The sequence below is a fragment of the Sciurus vulgaris genome, assembly GCF_902686455.1.
Source record: "Sciurus vulgaris genome assembly, chromosome: 9".
Lineage (NCBI taxonomy): Eukaryota > Metazoa > Chordata > Mammalia > Rodentia > Sciuridae > Sciurus > Sciurus vulgaris.
The window spans coordinates 20,896,678-20,918,276 of NC_136469.1; the positions used below are offsets into that span (position 1 = coordinate 20,896,678).

General features: G+C 37.9%; 1 protein-coding gene across 3 annotated transcripts in view; it reads left to right on the forward strand.

Annotated features, from left to right (window-relative positions):
• Window positions 1-21,599, forward strand: part of IL15 (interleukin 15) — a 73,127-nt gene that overhangs the window by 49,879 nt on the left and 1,649 nt on the right. For all 3 annotated transcript variants that reach the window (XM_079154843.1, XM_079154844.1, XM_079154842.1), the window contains exons 2-6: window positions 13,898-13,996; window positions 14,970-15,067; window positions 16,340-16,424; window positions 18,095-18,139; window positions 20,020-20,157. In XM_079154843.1, coding sequence (XP_079010969.1) covers window positions 13,985-13,996; window positions 14,970-15,067; window positions 16,340-16,424; window positions 18,095-18,139; window positions 20,020-20,157 — 378 coding nt within the window. In that variant the 5' untranslated portion in view covers window positions 13,898-13,984. The remainder of the gene's footprint in view (window positions 1-13,897; window positions 13,997-14,969; window positions 15,068-16,339; window positions 16,425-18,094; window positions 18,140-20,019; window positions 20,158-21,599) is intronic.

A 21,599-nucleotide genomic window follows, 5' to 3' on the forward strand; every position in this document is an offset into this window, starting at 1 on the left:
ATAGACAGTAGCCAGGGATTTGGCTGGATATTCAGGGATTTGGAAGGAACATGATTGGAAAATTAGTGACAGAAAGACATTTGGGGAAAAGGCATGTGGCTGAACATCTCCAAATAGATGAAGTATGTGAAGATATTTGTGAGCCATGCAATTTCTCAGCAAAAGGTGACTTCAACAGAGAAAAACCTTAATAACTAAGTAGATAGGATAGCCAAGTCTGTGGATAGCAGTCATACTCTTCCCCCAGGCATGCCACGCCTCTCTGTTATTGCCCAATGGGCTTATTTGCACAGTGGCCATGATGGCAGGGATGGAGACTGCACATGGGCTCAGCAATATGGACTTCCACTTATGTCGAAAGACACAGCTAAGTGCCCAATTGCAGCAGCAGAGACCAGCACTCGGCCAGCAATCAGGTTACTATTGAGTACAATGAACTACCTCCATCATGGAAGGGATAGGACTCTGTCCTTACTGGAGTGGATACTTATTCTGCATATAGATTTGCTTCCCCTGCATGTAATGCTTCAAAACCACTCAAGTTGGTCTTACAGAATGCCTAACCCACCATCATCTTATTCCACACAGAATTGCTTCTGGTCAAGAAAGCTCCTGATAGCCATAGAAGGACAGCAGTGGGCTTGTGCTCATAGGATTCCCCACCATCCTAAAGCAGCTGATTTGATAGAATGGTGGAATAGCCTTTTGAGAATGCAGGAGGAGTGCCAGAGAGGTGACAGTATCTTCCAGGACTGGGACAAAGCTCCCCAGAAGGCTGCTTATGCTCTGAGTTAACATTCACTATATGGTTCTGTTTCTGTGGCTTGGATTCACAGGTCCAGAAATTAAGGGGTGGAATATGGTATAGTTGACTCACCATTACCCCAGGTTAACCACTAGCACAATTTCCTTTTTATTTTCTTAATTTTATTTTATTTTATTTTTGCTTCCTCTTCCCATAACCTTATGCTCTGCTGGACTAAGTTTTAGTTTTAGAAGAGGAATACTCCTGCCAGGAGGTGCAATAATGATTCCATTTAACAGAAAGAAAAGACTTCCCCTGGACACCTTGCGCTCTTTAGGACTCTGAGTCAACAGGCTAATAAGGTAGAAAGTTAAGGTTATTGACCCAGATTACCAAGGGGAAATAGTACTATCACTCCACAATGGAGTTAAGAAAGAGGAAGCCGATGCAGGAAATCCCTCAGGGCATCTTTTAGTAATACCATGTCCTGTCATTAAGGTCAGTGGGAACCTACAACAGCCCAATCCAGTCAGGATGACACAGACCTTTCAGGAATGCAGGTGTGAGTCGCTCTTCTAGTGAAGAGATAGGGTTGTAGAAGATGATAGTTGTAGAACTGCTATGGCCATGTGGCCAGTGACAGAAGCAAGGACTATATAGTCCTTGTAGTCCTTTCTTTCCTGTTCTATTAAGAATATTTTTTGCACAGAAACTCTCATGTTAAATGTATACCTTTGTTTCTTGCTCTTGTTCCTTTATTGGGCAACATAATATAGACTTCATATCAGTGCCTACATGTTGTTAAGTATTTATTCTAGTATTTAAGTTGTGAAATGTCAAGAGAAGAGTAAACATCACCCCAAAACTTTGACTCCTATACTGGGGAAGGAAATAGTGCACTTTCAGTGGTAGATAGAACTGTCATCATACAGAATAATGACTTCACGTTAGGTGGAGTTGTGACCTTGTTATTGTGTTTATTTGGAGATTAAGTATAATTTATAGAGATATGGTTGGATGTTGATTTGACAAGGGGTGGACCTATGGCTAATTTTGTTTCTCAACTTCACTATATTGAGAGAGCCTTGGAAATAGTAAACCATGCCCCTCGGTGTGCCCGTGAGGATATTTCCAGAGATGATTGGCAGATGGGTGGCACCATCCTATAGACTGGAGGTCTGGATGGAGCAGGAGGAGGAGGAAGCCTACCAGTGCCTACAAGCTCCATTCTTATTGAGCAGGTGCATCCATTGCTGTTGCCCTTGCCCGTGGACATCAGACTCCATCTTCAGCCTTTCCACATGGACTCACACCAGGGACCCTGCAGGGGTTTCCAGGCCTTAAGCTTCAGACTGGGGCCACATCATTGGTCTCTCTTGTTCTGAGACTTCCAGTTTTTTGTTCTGATCAGCTACTGATTTTTCTTTCTCAGCTGCTGATGGCCACTGTGGAACTATCTAGCCTCTGGTCACATAAGCCACATTGCCAATCTAATAAATCCCCTTTTATAATTTTATGTATTTAACATACATATACCCTAACAATCTATTTCTCTATAGAATGCTAATAGAATCACCATGTTTAATCACCCCAAGTAAAAAGAAGGAGAAGACATTTTCTTAAGGGTAAAAGAAGTCATAGTAATCTTTTGCTTTGCTTGGAAACAGGTTGCTCAGTGTCCAAAGGGAATCTAACCTCCATAAGAATTTCCTCATATTTTCATTTAAAAATCAATAAATAAAGAGGCAAGTGGCAGCTCAGACAGGCTAGTTACTGGTACCTTCCTACCTTATGGAAGCCCATATGTTGAAATGCTATAAGCAGGAAAAGAATTTTCTTTAATCTTCTTTCCTGATACTATTTGTTGCTTGATGTAAACAGTCAGTCCTAGCATGATAATGAGAAATTAAATTGAGGAAATTAAATTGAAATAACAAGATGCTTAGCATATTTTTTATTCCCATATGATTTATGTTTCATATATTTCTAATGGAAACAGAAAATTTTTTTTTCCCAAAGGTAATTGCTCTGCATAGCCTTTCTACCCTATGGAAAGACATCTTTTTTAGCTAGTAATGCACAATATCTCTATAGGTGCTCATGTTAAGTCATAAATTGGTTGACTAAGGGTGCTTGAGTGCATAAAGCTTATTTTGTCCATTTGTTGTGTGTGACTCGCAGAATTAAATGACCCATTTGGTTGTTCCTGAGACTAAGAATGATTATTCTCTTTGGGGAATTTACTGATTGTAGACTTCAGTTTAATTCACAAACTTTTGAAATTATGTCTGCTAAGAAGTCGTTTTTTTCTAGACAGTAGTTCAAAGTTTTAAAGAGTCACCATTACACAGGAAAAGTGAACTGGTATACTGGACGTTGAAGATTAATCATGGAAGACTTTGTTCTTGTAGTGTTCCTATACCCATCAGAAACTGTGCTGGGCAGTGTTTTCTCATGAACATTTGTTAACAACAAAAACAAGTTTAACTATCATCTTCACATATAAATGATTAATACACTAACATCTACCTTTGTTCTCTACCTACATGCTTCTCTCTTCTTAATTTATCCATAAATAAAATTAATTTTATTGAGTAGTATAAACTAAACTACCAATTTCCTTTGTGTGTATGTGATACTGGAAATTGAATTCAGGGTGCAATATCACTGAACTACACCCCAACCCTTTTTCCTTTTTTCTTTTCTTTTTTTTTTTTTTTTTACTTTGAGACAGGGTCTTGCTAAGTTGCTGAAACTGACATTGAACTTGGAATTCTCTTGGCTAGACCTCCTGGAATTTGGTATTACAGGCATGTATCACCACACCTGGTCCCCCACCCTATCAGTCTTTTGATCAAAACTATCTAAAATATTAAGTTCTGACTAGAATGTATCTATCAGAAAGTCACTTCTATTTACTTCCACAGGTTCACGACATATATACATAATATATCCATTTACTTTGAGAAATAAATAATATGTATGAGGGAAGGGATTTTTTTTTCCTTTTGTTCCCTACAGTGGCACATAGAGAGTGGAAAGACGACATTGTGAAGTTTCTCTGGACAGTTTTGGAAAGCCGAGAGGACAATATGGTCATAGTAGAAATAATTGTTAGCAATGAATAAAGTAGAATCAATGTCTTCCCTTGGTTGTTCTACTAACTGCTCTGTGGAGACCTGGAACAAATCATCTAATAACTTTTGGCTGACTTTTCTCTTGTCCATTAACAGTCAGCCCTCCATCTATATTTGGGGAAAATTGTGTCTTTCCTGAACATGTACAAACTTTTTTTGGTTATCATTTCCTAAACAAATAGTATAGCTAGATGACATTTACACTGTATTATGTATTACAAGTATCTACAGATGATTGAAGGTATTCTGGAGGACGTGTGTAGGTCATGTAAGTGATATGCCATTTTGTATTAAAGACTTGAACATCTACAGGTGTTGGTATCCATGGTGAGCTCCAGATACTGGAGTATGAATGTATTAGGGTAAGTTCCCAAATTTACTTTCTCATTTAGTTATTAGAATAATGGCTTAAAATGGAAAAGGTAAAGTTAAAGGGGCAAAAGAGACATTTGGGTGGGAAAGAGGGTGATACACATTTTTATCTATGGTGAGAGTACATACTGTGAATGGATTTTAGTAACCTCCAGCTTTAGGAGGCAGACCAAAATGCCAATAGTATAAATAACCAATGAAACATTGTTTTAAAATTTCACTTATGGCAGTAACAGCAACAAATAAAATCTGTTTTAGTCAACTTTTTCACCCTTGTGACTAAAAGACCTGACCAGAACAATCATAGAGGAGAAAAACATTTATGTGAGTGCTCACTTCAGAGGTCTCAGTCCATAGATAGCCAGCTCCATTCCTCAGGGCTGAGGTGAGGCAGAACTTCATGGTAGACATGTGGCAGAGGGAAGTAGGTCACATGATGATCAGAGGTGGAGAAAGTCTACTCTCCAGATACGAAATATATACTCCAGAGGAGTGCTCTCAGTGACCCACCACCTCCAGCCACACCCTGACCACCTTCAGTTGCCAAGCAGTCAAGGGATTACTTCACTGACTAGGTTAAAGCTCTCCTAGCCCAGTCATTTCCCCCCCGAACCTTCTTGTGTTGTCTCACACATGAGCTTTTGGGGACATCTCACATTCAAACCTTAACAGTGTCACTGTCCAAATGGAAACCTCTGTTGGACATACATATTGGGGAGGCTGAAAGATTTCAAGCCAGGATCTCAACTAATTATCATCCAATAGAGTCAACAATTAACACGTAAGATTAGCATTCCATCAACTACAAATCTTCACTCTTCATGATAATCTCTCCTTTCTTGTAAAAAGACTGATCATGAGCAGTCAGGAATCACAAAGAAATCTATTCAAGTAGAAAGACAACTTAGAAGATTAGAGTCATAGTTTTCTAAGAGGTAAACATCTGGTCTGAGTTTTTATACTAGCTGATACATAGTCATTTTCTCTTCAATTATTAATTTAATTCCTGACTAATTCCTGTCAATTACAGTTGTGAGATATTGTCACTAAGAATCTAAAGTGGTTTCCCATTACTTAGCAAATCAAATCAGATTCCTCAGTTCAGCTTTGAAGGTCACAGTACCCTGTCTCCAAGGTACTAGTTCTTTGTATTTCCTGTCTTCCTTCAATGCTCTTCAGTTAGTGGCATCTTGTAGGTTTTCTCATATTATTATTTATGCTGGTCTATATTAGCTTGGGATAACCTCCTTTCTATTCAAGATTTATCCACTCTTCAAAATTAACCTCAATTCCCACATAAACCAAAAACCTCTTCTATTCGTAGCAGCATTTATTAAATACTATTTATTACCCATTTATCCATGTATTCACAATCATACAACAAATATATACTGAGTTCCTTCTGTTATAGAGATACTGTCTTCTCCTAACCATAAACTTTTATTGCAAGTATAGTTATAATCAATTAGTATGCTGAGTTTGTAGTTAAATGTTTATTTTATCTCCACTATAAAAATGTGCTCACAGTGGCAATGATTATGTCATTAAAAAAAAAAAAAGATAAAACCAATATTAAAGTCTAAGACAAGATCAGGCATGGAGTTATGAGGCTGTCCCTGTGTCTTTGCTTGGCTACATGGAAGAGCCCCTAGCACGTCATAAGCAAAGGAAGATCGAGGTTGGTGAGGCCTGCAGCACTTCCTGTGTCTAGGCTCCTTAAGGAAAAGAAAACCAGGTTTGGCGACACCAGTCTATTTCCAGCTACTTGGGAGCCTGTGGCAGGAGGATCCCACATTTGAGGCCAGCCTGGCCCTTAGGAAGACCCTATCTCAAAAAAATAAATAAATACATAAAAGGGACTGGGGATGTCGCTCAGTGGTGGAGCACACCTGAGTTCAATCCTCAGCACTGCAAAAGTATCCCAAATAGAACTGCAAAATGAGTTATTGGGACACTTTTTAGGTATCTCTTTAGAGTGGGAAAAGAAATCACAAATTATAGGTATCATAAAACTGAAAAATACCACACTTATAACAAAACATTATCATGACTAAGTTTCAGACCCATTTACAATACTTCTTTTTCTACAGATTTTTAGATAGCTGTACTCAAATTTCCTCTTTCATATGTGTATGGATTTTAATATTTGCCTTAAAAATAACATAAATAAAAATCATTCTTTTCTCTAGCACAGTGAATTGAGATTTGTTTGTTTGTTGGTAGCGGCTTAGGAGGTATTCACTCACCTCCATAATGCATGACCAGAAACATCACATACCTAACTTGCTCTGGGGCTTCTTGCTCAAGCAGTGCCTGTATGGAGGGTAGCCATGAAGAAATCCAGCTTCTGGGTCTCCCTGGGCATGGTCTCAGACAGGCCAGTGCCTTGACAGCAGGTCCAACTGACTGGCTCCTTCTTGACTCTCCATCCTCACCCTTCCGGGCAGGTCTTGCTGTGAGAGATGAAGGGAAGAAGTGGAAAATAGCCAGGAGCCTGAGACATGATAACCTCAAAGCCTTGTCTTTATATCTTTAAGATTACAACAGGCCTAGGTTCTCCCTAAGTTCTACTGGAGTCGGGCTGTCATTGGAGTGTAGGTAGCTTGAAGGAGATACTGGCATCTGCTTGCCAGTAGTACCTACTGCAAACCCAGAATGACTTGAGGAGGTAGAAGATGAGCACGAGGCTGGGGCCACCCTCCCTGCCTCCATCACACTACGGGTCTGTGGTCTCTCTCCACAGGAAGTACAGGAGAGAGGAACTGAAGCTTAAGCTTAAACTTCAGTTTCATGATAAGAGTTCAGTAAGTTAACACTCTCCTTTATTATTTTACTCTCTCCTTGCCAAATAGTTTTTCAGTCAGTCCCTAGGAATCTTGCAATAAATACCTTTTTTGATCTTGTGTATGTTTTTCTTTTCAGAAAAAAAATTCTTTCTTTATTCTAAACAGGGTAGGATTCCAGGTCACCCAGCCTTTTCCTGAAGTGCACTTTGAGATGAGTGAACAAATTTATGTTGAATGCTTCATGATCAAATTAAGATCAAATCATAGTGAGATAAAAGAGTCACATTTCCTTTCTCCTTAAATGGTATTTGTAGATCGCCATTCTGTGAGCATTATTCCTTTCAAGAATGAAGAATCTGGGCTGGGGAAATAGCTCAGTTGGTAGAGTGCTCACCTTGCAAGCACAAGGCCCTGGGTTCAATCCCCAGCACTGCAAAAAAAAAAAAAAAAAAAAAAAGAATGAAGAATCTGTTATGCCCATTGCTGGGGACTGCCACTTGCTGGTTCCCAGCTGACAACTCTAGCTGTCCTAGAGTTTCTCTAGGACAAACTCTTCTTGCCCAGGTTCACACCTACTCCCTGGGGGTAGCCTTTGCCCAGTTTTCCTTGGGTGGGAGTGGAGGCTGGGGGTTGTTTCTAAAATCTCTCTTTCCCATTCTCGCAGCTTGGTACAACTCTCAGGCTCCATCTCAGCCTCAGAGCCCCAACGAGGCCAGCTAATGACTGCTTGGTGACTTCTTTCTCTTCCCTCTGCTCAACTGGACTATCTTCCTTCCCCTACACAGGTATCCTCAAGACATGTCCCCATATACTTCACGTGCATAAAACCATCTCGGATTCCTGAAAAACCCTCAGTTTCTTAAGAAGCACAATCTTTCTAATCACAGCTTTTCTGAGAATGAGGTGAAGATCCTTTAGAATATGTGACCCAGTTTCAGAAATATCCAAATTGAAAACAACATGTTTCTTACCTTCAAGGAAATGAGCTCTCGGAGACCATGAGAATTCTGTAATTGCTTGCTGCATGATCATGTTAGCTATGACCAACAATCTGAAGCAATTAGAAGCCTTTCGGTAAGCCATTATCTAAAGGAAGGTTAGAAATGGTTGTTCTCCCCTTTCCTTTCTGCAGTTTTCTTTTTACATGCTCTCCTGGCTTGATCTCTTCTGAACTCACTGTTCTGGGTCATTGCATTACATCCACAGTCCTGCCCTCCTGAGTTCTGATTTACATATTCATCTGTCTGCCAGAAGTTTTTCTTTGATATCCTTCTGACCTCCCAGCCTTAACATGTCCAACACCAAGTGAGTCACCTTTCCCTCAAGCCCGTCTTGTTTCCCAGTATCAATCAGTGGCGCCACTATGCTGATACTCCAAGCCATAATGACTTAGTCACACTAGACTCCTTCATCTCTCTCACTCACCCTGCGTAGCCACACAGCCAAGATCTGCCACTTGCCCTATGAAGAATTACCCCAGCCAGTCCTCTCTTTTCTGTTCTTTGTTTTGTTTTTGGTGCTGGGGATCAAACCCAGGGCCTTGTGCATGGTAAGCACATGCTCCACAAATGAGCTCCACCTCCACCCTCAAGCCTTATTACCCACTTCCTCAGTTTTCATTCTACAATAATCATTGTTCATTTCCCTACCCTCAGTCTTGCTTCCTTTAAACATACCTGTACATAGTGGTCCAGACGATCTATTCAAATGCAAATCTAATCATGCCATTACATGCATGAGGGCAATGGAAAGCAACTTCGGTTAGACATGGCCCTCCATGACTGACTCCCATTTCTCACGTACCATTCGACTCCAACTTGAACTTGTTGTGCTAGGCAAGTGGTCCACCTGTGTACTCCTGAAGTTATGCCTCTATACTTTGGCCCATTATTTTCCATGCCTCTCTTGCCTCTGCCTGGAAAGCCTTTTCGCCCTTCTTGGCCTGACTTTGATCATCCTCTCAGATAATTTATTTTTATCATTCCTGGGATATTTTCTTTCAACCTATAATACTATAATGAAAGCATGTGTTACATTTCTAACGGACAGGAACTTTAATGATTTGCCTTTGTACACCTAGCACCTGGCACATATGTGATACTCAATAAATGTCTGCTTCCCAGAACTAAGACCAGTAGATTCCAGGATCCTTTTGCATTTCTCATTCATTTCTTACCTGTTAGGTTATCAACATCCCTGTGAAAATTGATGAGTTTATAATTCATTCATACAGGGATTATTTTATGAGAAAGTTACTTCTAGATAGTAGAATACAAATGTAAATTAATATTAAATAATTTCAACACATGCTATGTCTCTTGGACAAATAAGAAAATTTCATTTTTTACTCCAAGAAAATAAATGAGTACATACTGTGTTCCAAACATTATTCTAGAAAGAAGAAAATTCTGGGGAGAGAAGAGTCAGAGGTAGCACACATGGACTATTTTAGAGTATTTTGCTTACAGAGAGAATGGACAACTTAGGGATTCCTTAGAGGAAATTGCGAAGACAAGAGTTTTCTAACAGGAAGTGAGAGAAATAATAGTATATGGGTATTACTGAGATAAGTCACATTGCTTTTTATTTATCATCTCTCTACCTACCTACCTACCTACTGTGCTTTTTCCCCTCCTTTTCTGATTGCCACAATCCACCACTACTACCTTCTGTTAGATTGCTCAAGTTTTCTTCACCTTTTCTTCCTGTTTTATGAGTTTGGGAATTGTTCTTTCGATAGTTACATTTTCTCTTGATGTTTGCAGTTAGTCAGCATGAATATGTTTCAAATACCCAAATAAAATAATAATCATAGTATGACTTGGCTGCTTCTTCCTTTTTCCACATCATTATCCACGATTTTCTTTCTGCATTGCTATTTGGAAGTACATGGTTAAACCAGGAACTGACTTGGGGTTGAAGATGAAATGACTGCAAAGGGGCATGAGGAATCTTCTGTGGTTATATGTATGGTCTATATCATGGCAATGGTGCTGATTTCATGAGAACGAGAGATCATTGGAACTCTGCATAGTATGTGCTTAAAATGTATGGGTTTTATTATCTTGAAATGCACCCTGATAAACTTGACTTAAAAATGCAGGCAAGGATGTTAGGGAGAGTAAGAAATAATTAGCAGTTTGCAGTGATTGGTGATTCCATATTATTGAAATTACTGTAATTCAGTATTCAGTAGTTCAATATCATTATTATTGATTTGTAATCACATAAGGTAGTAGGTATGATTTCAGATCTTTATAATTTTTAGAGGTTACAACTCATGAAATTATAATGTCATTCATTTTTTTCCACAAATATTTAGCCAGTTGGAATTTGAAATTAGCAAAATGTATGTTGGAAAAAGATGAAGTATGTTGGGAAGTTAGTATGCTACTTGGGATAGCATTGCAAGGACCAGGACCCTCATGGAGTAGGGAAGCAAGCTGAGCTAAGAAGCTAATGGTTTTGAGAAGGAGCCAAATGTAATTAAATCCTCAAATTATGCAATACATGCTATTCCTAGCATGCTTTTAGGTATTTTACACACTTTTGTATTAAACAATATTTTTTAAAAGAAGAAATATTCTAACTAGTCACTTGTTTTTGTGATTTTGCTGAAATTGAGATTTATAGGCCTATAATAGTATGTTTCTATTGCTAAAACAAAACACCAGAAGCTGAATGCTTCTAAAGAAAAGAGGTTTAGTTAGCTCATTGGTTTGGAGACTGGAAGTTCTAGATTGGGTGGCCCCATCAGTTTGGCATTTGCCAAGGGCCTCGTGGTAGGTGGTATCACAATAACAGGGTGCACTAAAGAAGACGAGATCATGTGGTGAGACTATTAGCCCAAGGGATTCTGGAATCGAGCTTGCTCTTTCATAACAACTCACTCTCACGGAAACAGCTGGGGTCCCTGAGACCTACATCTGCCCCTTTCACGGGCACAGTTTCAACCATTTAACTTCATCCCACAAGCCCCACCTCTTCAGTGTTAGACCACTTCTTGATACTGTCACATAGAGGACCAAGCTTCTAGCTCCTGAACATCTGAGGGACAATCAGACCATAGCAAGACCCTTGAGTATGTTGTGGAGCATTATAAAAGAGTTAAATACCCACTTCAGGTCTTTTATTTGTATGAATTAATTTTTGAAAATGTAGCAATAGCCTCTGGTAATGTAGCTTATAATGATTTGTGTTTTAGTCTTAATATTATATGTAGAGTTTGTTTGAGGAAGACTCTTATTTTTTTAATTTATCTTTTAATTTTTTATAGACTGCATTTTGATTCATTGTACACAAATGGGGTACATCATTTCGTTGCTATGGTTGTACACGATGTAGATTCATACCATTCGTACAATCATACATGTACGTAGGGTAATGATGTCTGTCTCACATCACCATTTTTCATAACCTCCTCCCTCTCATTTCCTTCTGCATAATCCAAAGTTCCCCCATTCTTCTCTCACTCCCCACCCCCCATCCCCATTATATATCATTCTCCACTTATCGGGAAAACATTTGGCCTTTGGTTTTTTGGGCCTCAGAAAACTTGGAATAGACCCACCTTTTGACCCAGTTATCCCACTCCTCAGTTTATACCCAAAGGACTTAAAATCAGCAAACTACAGTAACACAGCCACATCAATGTTTATAGCAGCTCAGTTCACAATAGCTAGATTGTGGAACCAACCAACATGCCCTTCAACAGATGAATGGATAAAGAAACTCTGGTATATATACACAATGGAATACTATTCAGCCATAAAGAAGAATGATATTATGGAATTTGCAAATAAATGGATGGAATTGGAGAATATCATGCTAAGTGAAATAAGCCAAGACTCTTATTTGAAAGAAGCAATTACTGTTAAAAAAAATGCTAGTAAAAGTAATGACACTTGAAAATAATTACTTTCTCAGTATTCAAATTAGGACTGATGGAGAAGTGCATAGGGTTCAGAGATCATCAACAAGTAAACTTTTTACTAACATAGGTTATTGGTAGATCCAGGGCCCCGTCACCCATTTTGAAATATGAAGTTGTATTGGAAGACAGTCCAACCCATTCGTTCATGTGTTATCTATGGCTGTTTTCACTGTAGTGGTCTTATCAAGTAATTATGAGCAAGACCACGAGATTGACAAAGTCTGAGATATTTATTATCTGGCCCTTTATTGAAAATGATTACCACTTTCTGTTTCTTTAAAACAGTGATGGTTTGCCCAATCCAGAAAAAAACTCAGTGTTTTTTTTAACACCCCCCCCCCACCACAGGGATTACATCCACTTACAAAAAAACACATGTGTTTTTAGGAGAATCGTTGGTCCATAGAATAATAGTATGTGGTAGGTAGGCTATCTCGAAAGCTGCCAGGTTGGTTGCTTTCAACCCAGAAATCTACGTATGTTCTTTTGCCAGATGCCAGTCAACACTGTAACATGTTCCCTTTCAGCTACACTGCTTTCTGTTATGATTATGTTGTTGGAAGATTCTGAGGACATTTCCCACTGCATTCCGTCATGCTTGAGACCTGCTTTCAACCGTGGAGCATTCTGGCTAACGCACTTAGTCTTTTCCTTATGCCAGCAGGAGGTAGCTGGGCATGGCAGTGAGGGTCACTGCTATAAAAGTCAAGGATCAAAAGCTCCATTGTCTGTTAAAGTAGCTTCCTAAGGCCACACTAAACATTTCATCACTCTTAGCATTCATTATTCAATCCCAAGTCAATAAATAGCATTGTTTTTTGAAAAAATGTAGAATTTGGAATACTAGAACTAGAAAGAATTTGAATGAAATATAAAAAATATTTATGAAATATTATGATTATGAAATATTTTACAATGTTGTAAAAAATGAACAGTAAAATAAGGTAGATGGTATGATTATGAAGTGAGAACAGTAAGAACAGCAATTTCGTTGTTTTAAATGAATCAATTGATGGGTCATTTAGGTTAGATGTACAGGAAGATTAGATTTAATATGTTCTCACAGAAAAATATTCCTATCAAACATACCCTCATAATGTCTTGTTTAATACCTTGATAAATGGCAGTTTTTCCTTTTAAGACTAATGCCTTATAGATTTTAAATCAATCATTTTATATTTTGGAAATATCTTAAAGCATAAGAATTGAACTATTTGAGTTTATGAAACTTGGTTCCAGTGAATATTTATCTCAGGGGATGTGGCAGATTTTGATTTTTTTTTTTTTGTATGTGTGTTGATAAAGCCAATAAATATGTACTATTATATATATATATATATATATATTTTACAGGACAATAATAAATTGTTCATATTCTGTATTTTATTTTAAATATTTTAATGGATTGCAAGTGAATGTATTTTGAACCCTTGCATTCTTCACATACCTTAAATTATAAAAAAATAGAATTTTGTACTTAAGAAATTCTCAAATGATGTTTCAGTTAGCAATGATTTATTTTAAAGACTGAACACATTCATCAGTGTCTATGGGAGTAGCTCCTGCTGTTGGAGGGGATTGTCAAAGAGTGGTCATAAGTATTTCCATGCATCTACTTTTCACTATATGGTTTCAGAAATTTTCAGTTTAGAGTCATAGTTTAATAAAAATATCTTGCTCTTTGTGATCAGACAAACCTGATGCCATATCTGGCTGTCACACACTGGTTGTGGGATGGGGCAGCTTACCCCAATGCTGCTTACCTTTCCCCACAGGACTGTCATGAGGATCGAACGTGGTACATATGGCAGGGAATATCCATTTTAAAAGTAGGTTCTCATTAAATATCAGTTTCTTCCCTTTCTTTCCAAAACGTCTCTTTGTGACTTTAATGAATCGTCCTTTACTTGGAATTGTATTGCAGGACGTATTCTGGATGGATGGCTGCTGGGAACCCATTGCCATAGCAGGCTCTTCTTCAATACCTGAGGACTTACTCTGGCATTGAGTAATGAGAATTTTGGTAAGAAAAAAAAAAAAATAGATGAAAATAGCCTGTGGACTTTTCTTTCAAAGGTCATTTGAATCTCAGACACTTCATAACAAGTTCTACGATTATTTGCTGAAGACCTTGGGATGTCACGGATGTCTGTTCACATAGGATTGTCTTTATTTTGAAAATAAATTAAACGGAGTTTTAAAAACAAGATTAACAATTTTGCTAGGCTCTTCGTGTCACTGTAAATGCATTATTTCACTCATCCCACTCTATTTTGTTCTTTAAATGTCTGTCTATGCAGTAAATTTTGCCGTCTTTGAGGGCAAGGTCTGAGAATAATTCATCTCTTCCGTGGAGACTAACTGAAGCGCAGAACTATAAAAGCTTTAAAAACACAAAAGAGTCAGGCAAAAGTATTGAAACTCTGGGAATGTCTGAGATAAATGATTTTCCTAAATCACCAAGAAAAATTATTATATAGAGGCTCTTAGAATGGAATAAAATATCTTTAGTTGACTTCATTTTTATGTGCTTTTTTTCCAAGTGATATTAGCATGTTATTAATTTTCAAATTGTTACATGAAATTAATATATGAGTACCTTGTTATTAATGCATGTTATTAATCTGTGCTGCATAAAATATGATGGTCTATTAAAAAGGAAAGAAGGATGAGAGGACTTGAAAGATAATAGAAAAAATTAAGTGATGACATTGGTATGTAAGTATACTACTAAATATGTAAACTTTGTTAAATTATTATCAAAAATGTGCATCCAGAGAAATACCTATTAAAGACTTTTGAGCATAGAGATAGATTTGGAAGTGGGGGATAAAGAAAAAAAATAAATTCTAGTTTCACTATTTGATAAAAAAAGGTTAACTATGAAATGATGATAACTTTACACTTTGAGCCTAGAAATAAGATACAATGTTGTTTTACATTTAACTTTTCAACTGAAAATATTGTACCATTGTGTCTCTGATTATATTTTTCAGAAACCACATTTGAGAATTACTTCCATCCAGTGCTACGTGTGTTTACTTCTCAATAGTCGTTTTTTAACCGAGGCCGGCATTCGCGTCTTCATTTTGGGGTAATTTTATCTTTAGGTATCATAATCGTCACGTCAAAGGCCATGACCGTTGTCCCTGAATGTCTTCCCCATGAAACTGGTCCCCAGCAAAATGGTCCGTTTGCTCTCACCTCTAGGAACTGAGAATATGGGGCTTGAGGGGCAGATCACAGCAGCTCAGAGGAGTCTGGGTGAACAGCCAACTGCACGTTTATCTATTCTCCTAAGATCCCAAACGAGTACTCCCCGCCAATAAACTGGGCCTCTCCATTTCCAAATACACTTGAAAGTGTGCCATTCCTTCCTGCGTGACTGTCATAGCAGTAAAAAGTAGGTGTTTAGGATTCCCTCATGTTGCTTTTCATTCGTCCCTAACACGACTTCTCCTGTCCTTTGATCACTATCCTAGCTCAGCTTACAATGTCTCATTCTTTCTTTAGACCTTTTGCTTTTTCTCCTTATAAACGGACATTATCTTTCCATGTCTATTAACTTTTTTCTTTTCTCTTAGATGCAGCTAATACACTGCACCCAGTTGGTCCCCAGCACCCAAACTATTATTGTCTAATCTGATCCCAGTTCACTTTTCCTCTACCAATGCATCATGGTATGGGGAACCATAGAGGTAAATCTTCCTCATAAGCTAGATTAGCAATGATTCTCATACTTCTGTACAAGATCCATCAGAGAAAGACAGTTTTTTTTCTGAAGCTCTAGCCATTGTTCCATAGTTATTTGGTCAGTATCTTTCATCTGGATATTAAATTTTGATTTTTACCAAAGTTACTAAGTATATGATCATTTAGCCCAGATCAGGCTAAAGTTTGCAATGTGTATGAAGGAAACTGTATGTGAGCAGCGTAGAACTGAACATACTGGAAAGAACATTTACTGTCACAGTTGTTAAGTGAAAATCATTGTTGCCTACTTTAAGATTTTTATCTGCTTAGTAAGCTCATGGAGCCTCTACCTAAAAAATACTAGTAATTCATTCAAGAATAGTTATTAAGCATGGTCACATATCTTGCATTGTTTCTGCTTCATTAATTAGACTTTTCTTTAATGCTCAAGATTGGCCAGTCCTGGAATTGACCTAAAGTGTCAAGGCGCACTGTTTTCCATGCCTCTGTTCATCTACAAGACTATTGAATGTACAGAGACTAGGATAACACTGATCTTCACACTGGTCAGAATAAAAACATTTTGATTGCGCTGTTGCTTATAGTATTTAGCAGGACAGTATTGTATCATTCAAAGTGCTTTGCTCTTTTTCTTTTTTTTTTTTCTCCCCAGCTGTATCAGCGCAGGTATTCCTAAAACAGAGGCCAACTGGCATGATGTAATAATTGATTTGAAAAAAATCGAAAATCTTATTCAAGTGAGTACTTATTTTTTTTCCATGAATAGCTAGTATAACTGCTATGGTGCACGTTTTTCCTTAGGTTTTTATGTCAACCTTAAAGTGTCACTTTAAACAATAATCTTTTTGTGGAAATTTATGAGCCTTTTAAAGCCTTAAAATACATCTTTTCCTTATTGTTTCTAGGTTCCGATTATCTTTAAAATTTAATTTATAAGTGGCCTACCTGAATATTTCTAATTTCCGCAGGTCAAACTCCCTTCTTCTATCTAGAGAAACCAGGTATCTTAGTAGCACCTGCAGGGGACACAGGTGGACCTGACCCCCGGGAAGGATGTCTTGTCTGTAGACTAAAGACCCCCTTCTCCCACCTACAGATACCAGGTGGCCTAGTAGAATCAGTAGGTAACGATGAGCAGGGACCTCACACAAAATATCAGTTTGGAGAGGTAGACTTTATCCCAGAGGCCTTTGGGTATCCCACTCTCTGCCTAAGAACCAGGCAGCCTGGCCTGGATAAGTTCCTTCTACCCCAGTAGGTGACACCAAACAGATGATTGGGAGCCCATCTTTATTTAGCACCATAAAGATCCTGAAAACTTCTCTGCCATTGGAATCATAGCATAAGAAGTAGGTCAGAACTTGCCAAATCAGAAGAAGCTGACTGCATTTTAACATGGATTTAAGCAGGACCAGGGTCTCTTTACACGATAGCCACAGCACCACAATATCAATGAAAAGCACTATACCAAGCAGAGGAACATCACAATCAAGATGGACCAGTTGCTTGAATTAGCTGACAAGGATTAGAAAGCAGCCGTTATAAACATGCTTCAAAAAGCAACTACAAATATCCTTGAAACAAGTAAAACTAATAGAAAGCCTTCGCAAATAAGAAGTAAATATAAAAGGAACCAGTTGGAAATTAAAAAACTGAAAAGTGTGATAACTGAAACAGAACAAACTGGAGAGGCTCATTAGCAGAATGATTATGACAGAGGCAAGACAGTTAACCTGGGATAGAATACTGGAGATAAAAGGAGGCAGGGAGGTTCAGGGACCTTGGGGACAGTAGCAAAAATATCCAGCAATCCTAATATTGGCTTCATAGAAGAAAAGGAGAGATTCCACCAAGTAAAAGGCAGAGTTGATATCAAAACTCGGGCTAGCCGTGCTATCTATAATAAGCTTCTTCAAGTATAATGACATAGACAGCTTGAAATTACAGATTAGAAGAAAACATACCATACTGTAGTGGGTTGAAGAGTGATGTGTGGGAGGAAGATTGGTTTGACTCCAAAATAGCAGGAAGATGATAATTGTGTATCTTAACTGTGGTATGGTCATGTGAATCTTTGAGATAAAATCACATAGAACTGCACTCACATGTATACACACACATTATTGCTCATAAAACCGGTGAAATCTGAACATGGTAGGTGGATTACGTCATCATCAATTTCATGGTGGTAATATTGTATGAAGGTTATGCAAGTTATTAGAGGAAACTTGGTAAAGGGTACACAGGATCCCTCTGTTTTCTTTCACAGTTGTGTATGAATCTGAAATTATCCCAAACTTTTAAAAAGTGATTTAAACAGCTTAATTTATTGTTTTTAGTAAATTGCTCTCATGATATCTAAATCAGGACATAGTTTTTCACATTATCTAATTTTGTTTCCTTTCAGTCTATACATATTGATGCTACTTTGTATACGGAGAGTGATGTCCATGTAAGTGGAGTTTTTTTCCTTCAAAATTGCTGTTTTTCTAGTTTTCAAATAGCAAAGAAGCATATTTTCAACACTGAAATATATGTAGCTTTTAAATCTCACTTTGATGTATGCTTAGAACATATTCTATGTCCTTACATCTATGAACTTTATAAGTGATTGTTGAGGTTGTGGGGCTTGGGGACAAAGAGCTACATAAATGCTATTTTTATAATGGTGCCAAATCAAAATACAAAAACAAAAAGCCTTTTACATCAATGTCAAACAAAATATAGTGTATGCTTTTGTGATGTGGTTAAATCATGATGCTAGAGTCAGTCTAACCGATTCAATTTAAAAGTATCCACCATGTCAGTTATATCTAAGCCGTCATGCATCACCATCTCAAATTGCATTTTGTACAAACTGCCTAGGGGTATTCCTGTTCTGTATTTTGCATGGATCTTTACATATGTCAGAAGAGCATTCTGACTAAGTATTCTCTATGAGAGAATATAAACATAATCCATAAAACTTACCAGAATTCCAAAAATGATGAACTGGTCTCATTAATACACTGACATTGCCTAGGGCTTGTAGGATTTTGGTTTTGCTCTTAGTCTTTTCTTCCTGGATTATCACTAAAACCAAGAAATGAATTCTCAATTTCACTTTGTGGAAAACAAATTCTGTGTTGTGTATGTTCAAAATAGTGTCCTCTCTATTATTCTCCAGTTAGAACTTCATTGAAATAGATTTTTTTCCCCACTAATACTTCATGAGCATTGGAAAGAAGCTGTAGCCAAAAAGCAGGAAAAACAGATGTCCATCAAACACTTGAGTAGCACTGCTGCACATGGAAATTGTCATCCTCCCGTGGCTTCAGCATGTTTTCTGTGCATTTTTTTTTTTTTCCTAAGCAGAAAGCAGTCAGTGAATCAGCAACACAGCATCCTGAGGTTCCTTTCTTACAAGAGAATCTTGCAACTTGTGGGCTGTTGGAAGACTCTGAGATTGAAATTTAGAATTAAACTGAGTCAACCACTTCTTACCTGTGTTACATTAGAAGTCACTTAACATTCCTAACCTCATTTTATTATTGCTTACATGGTAATAAGGTCTACCTTTCAATCATGAGCAGCTGCATTGGGGGTTAAGGAATATTGTCAGGGCTGGGACGTGGGTGTCCATTTATTCATCCATTCGGTGAGCATTTAATAAATGCTTGTAGGGACACAGGTATTGTGCCAGGCATTGGGTACCTGAAGTCTAATAGGTCATGGTTAAATTCTCATTTAATATTTTTTTCTTGTAAGTTTAGATTTTTGTTAAGTAACAGTTGTGGAAAGCATACTTTGTGGTTTGCTTGTGAGGTCCCTTTTCAGTTTGCCCAAACTTTGCGTAAACACTACTCCTGCTTGGTTTTTCTCATAAATTTCTTGGAGTCCTCTCTGCCTCTGGAACTTTGGAAATTTTGGGACTAGTGTGATTAGCCGCTACCCTATTTAAAATGTTAACATAGGTCTGATTCCAAAATTCTTACTGATTCATTATCAGTCCTGAGGTTCAGAAATTCTGGGACCAGTGTTATTACTCTTTCCACAAGGGAAACATGCTCAGTGACAAAAGACAACTGAATACATCCTTGTTTCCTAGTCTTAAGTTAGTTCTCCTGTATAATAGCACCATCTTTCTTGGTTGTAATTGGTTAGTTTTGGTTTTGATTTCAAAGACAAAAAAAAAAAAAAATTAAGCTGATTCCTAGGTAAAATCTTTTATAGGCATTGTATCTCTTTATAAAATATTTGGCTTGATTTTTATAAATCAAAAACATATCATTGTGAAAATGAGTAATGAGATTTTTTTTTTTCAAAATGGCTCTTTGTAACTCTTATTTCTAGCCCAGTTGCAAAGTAACAGCAATGAAGTGCTTTCTTCTGGAGCTTGGAGTCATTTCACATGAATCCAGAAATGTGGACATTAATGAAACAGTAAAAAACCTGATCATCCTAGCAAACAGCAGTTTATCTTCTAATGGGGTGAGTTGTCCAATAGTCATACAGAGCTCCATCTGATGTTTTTGGCTTGATCACAAGAATTCATCAGTAGACAAGTAGAGCTTGCTCAACGGCACTCCAGAGGAAGAATTCATTCTAGTGGAGTAGCATCCAAAAGTGTACCATACATGGCATACACACAGTCCTCAACTGTTCATTGATTGATTTGATAAATGGACATTTGCTGAATGATGAATGCCAGGCAGTGCTTCTGAGCTACAGTCAGTCACAGTGGTGAACCAAATAGTGCATCAGATAAACATTAATCTGATTACATAATCACATCAAGCATCAGTAATAGTAACTCACATTGGGGTTCTACTGTGTGCCAGGAACTATTATTAAAGCTTTAACTTGATGATTTGTTTAATCCTCAAAATAAATCTGTGAGATCACTATCCTTATATCTTTTTTTAATTTAGTGACCCTCATTCTGGTTGAAAGGTGTAGAAACTGGAGTATTGGGAGCTTAAATCATCTGCTCCAATTCATGCAGCTAGTAAAATGAGAAGCCAGAATTCTACCCAAGCAAAGTTACTCCAGAGTCTGTTCCCTTATGCTAGAAAATTATAATGATAATTAGTGGTTGGAGTATAGTTTGGGACACGCCAGACAACATAAGCAATAGAGGGTTCCAGGAGAACCCATGCTGTGGACCCGTGGTAGGTGGGGGAGCCAGCTCTGCAGAGTCCTAAAGACAAAGAACCGTGACTTTCATGGTAGAACACTCATGGAAAAGGCAAGGTAACAGAAAGGAGTTTTATAAACAGAAGTTATAGTAAAATCAGGCCATTTAATACATTCTTTATGGTCTTTAAGATACGGTATGTAAAACACCCATGACCCCTACTCTTAAGGAGAGAAGAAATAGAAATCAACCAATCAATAAGCAAATGAGTAAAAAGTCAAGTGTATATTAATTCCAGTGGCAATAAAGAAGGAAAGTAAAGGAACAGGGGCACTAGCTTAGAGAAGGTTCACCTCAGATGACTGTGATAGCCATGTGAAGGAACGAGCCTTCAGGTTTTTTGGAGAAGTGTGTTCAGGCAGAGGCAACCGAAGACTAGTGATCCTGAGCTAGCGTGGCTAGAGACCTTGCCTTTTCCCTAAAAATGCCAGACTACTTAGGCTTTAGCTTGAATGTCACCTACTTACAATGCAAGCTGTTCCCCATTTTAGCATTGTCCTCCCCCTTATGTATGTGTCCCACTTCCTGACATATCATGCACTTTACTTAATGACTAGTGTCCATTTCTTTCCTCTCAGAATGTCAGCTTCAAAGGGTAAGGTATTTTTCTCCGTGTTCTATTCCAGTTTCCAGAATAATGGCTCCCAGGTACTCAATACTCAGTATATTTGCAAACACAAGTTGCAGATGGTTAAAATACTCCCATAATGTGTTATCTCATCTTATCAGTGGAAAG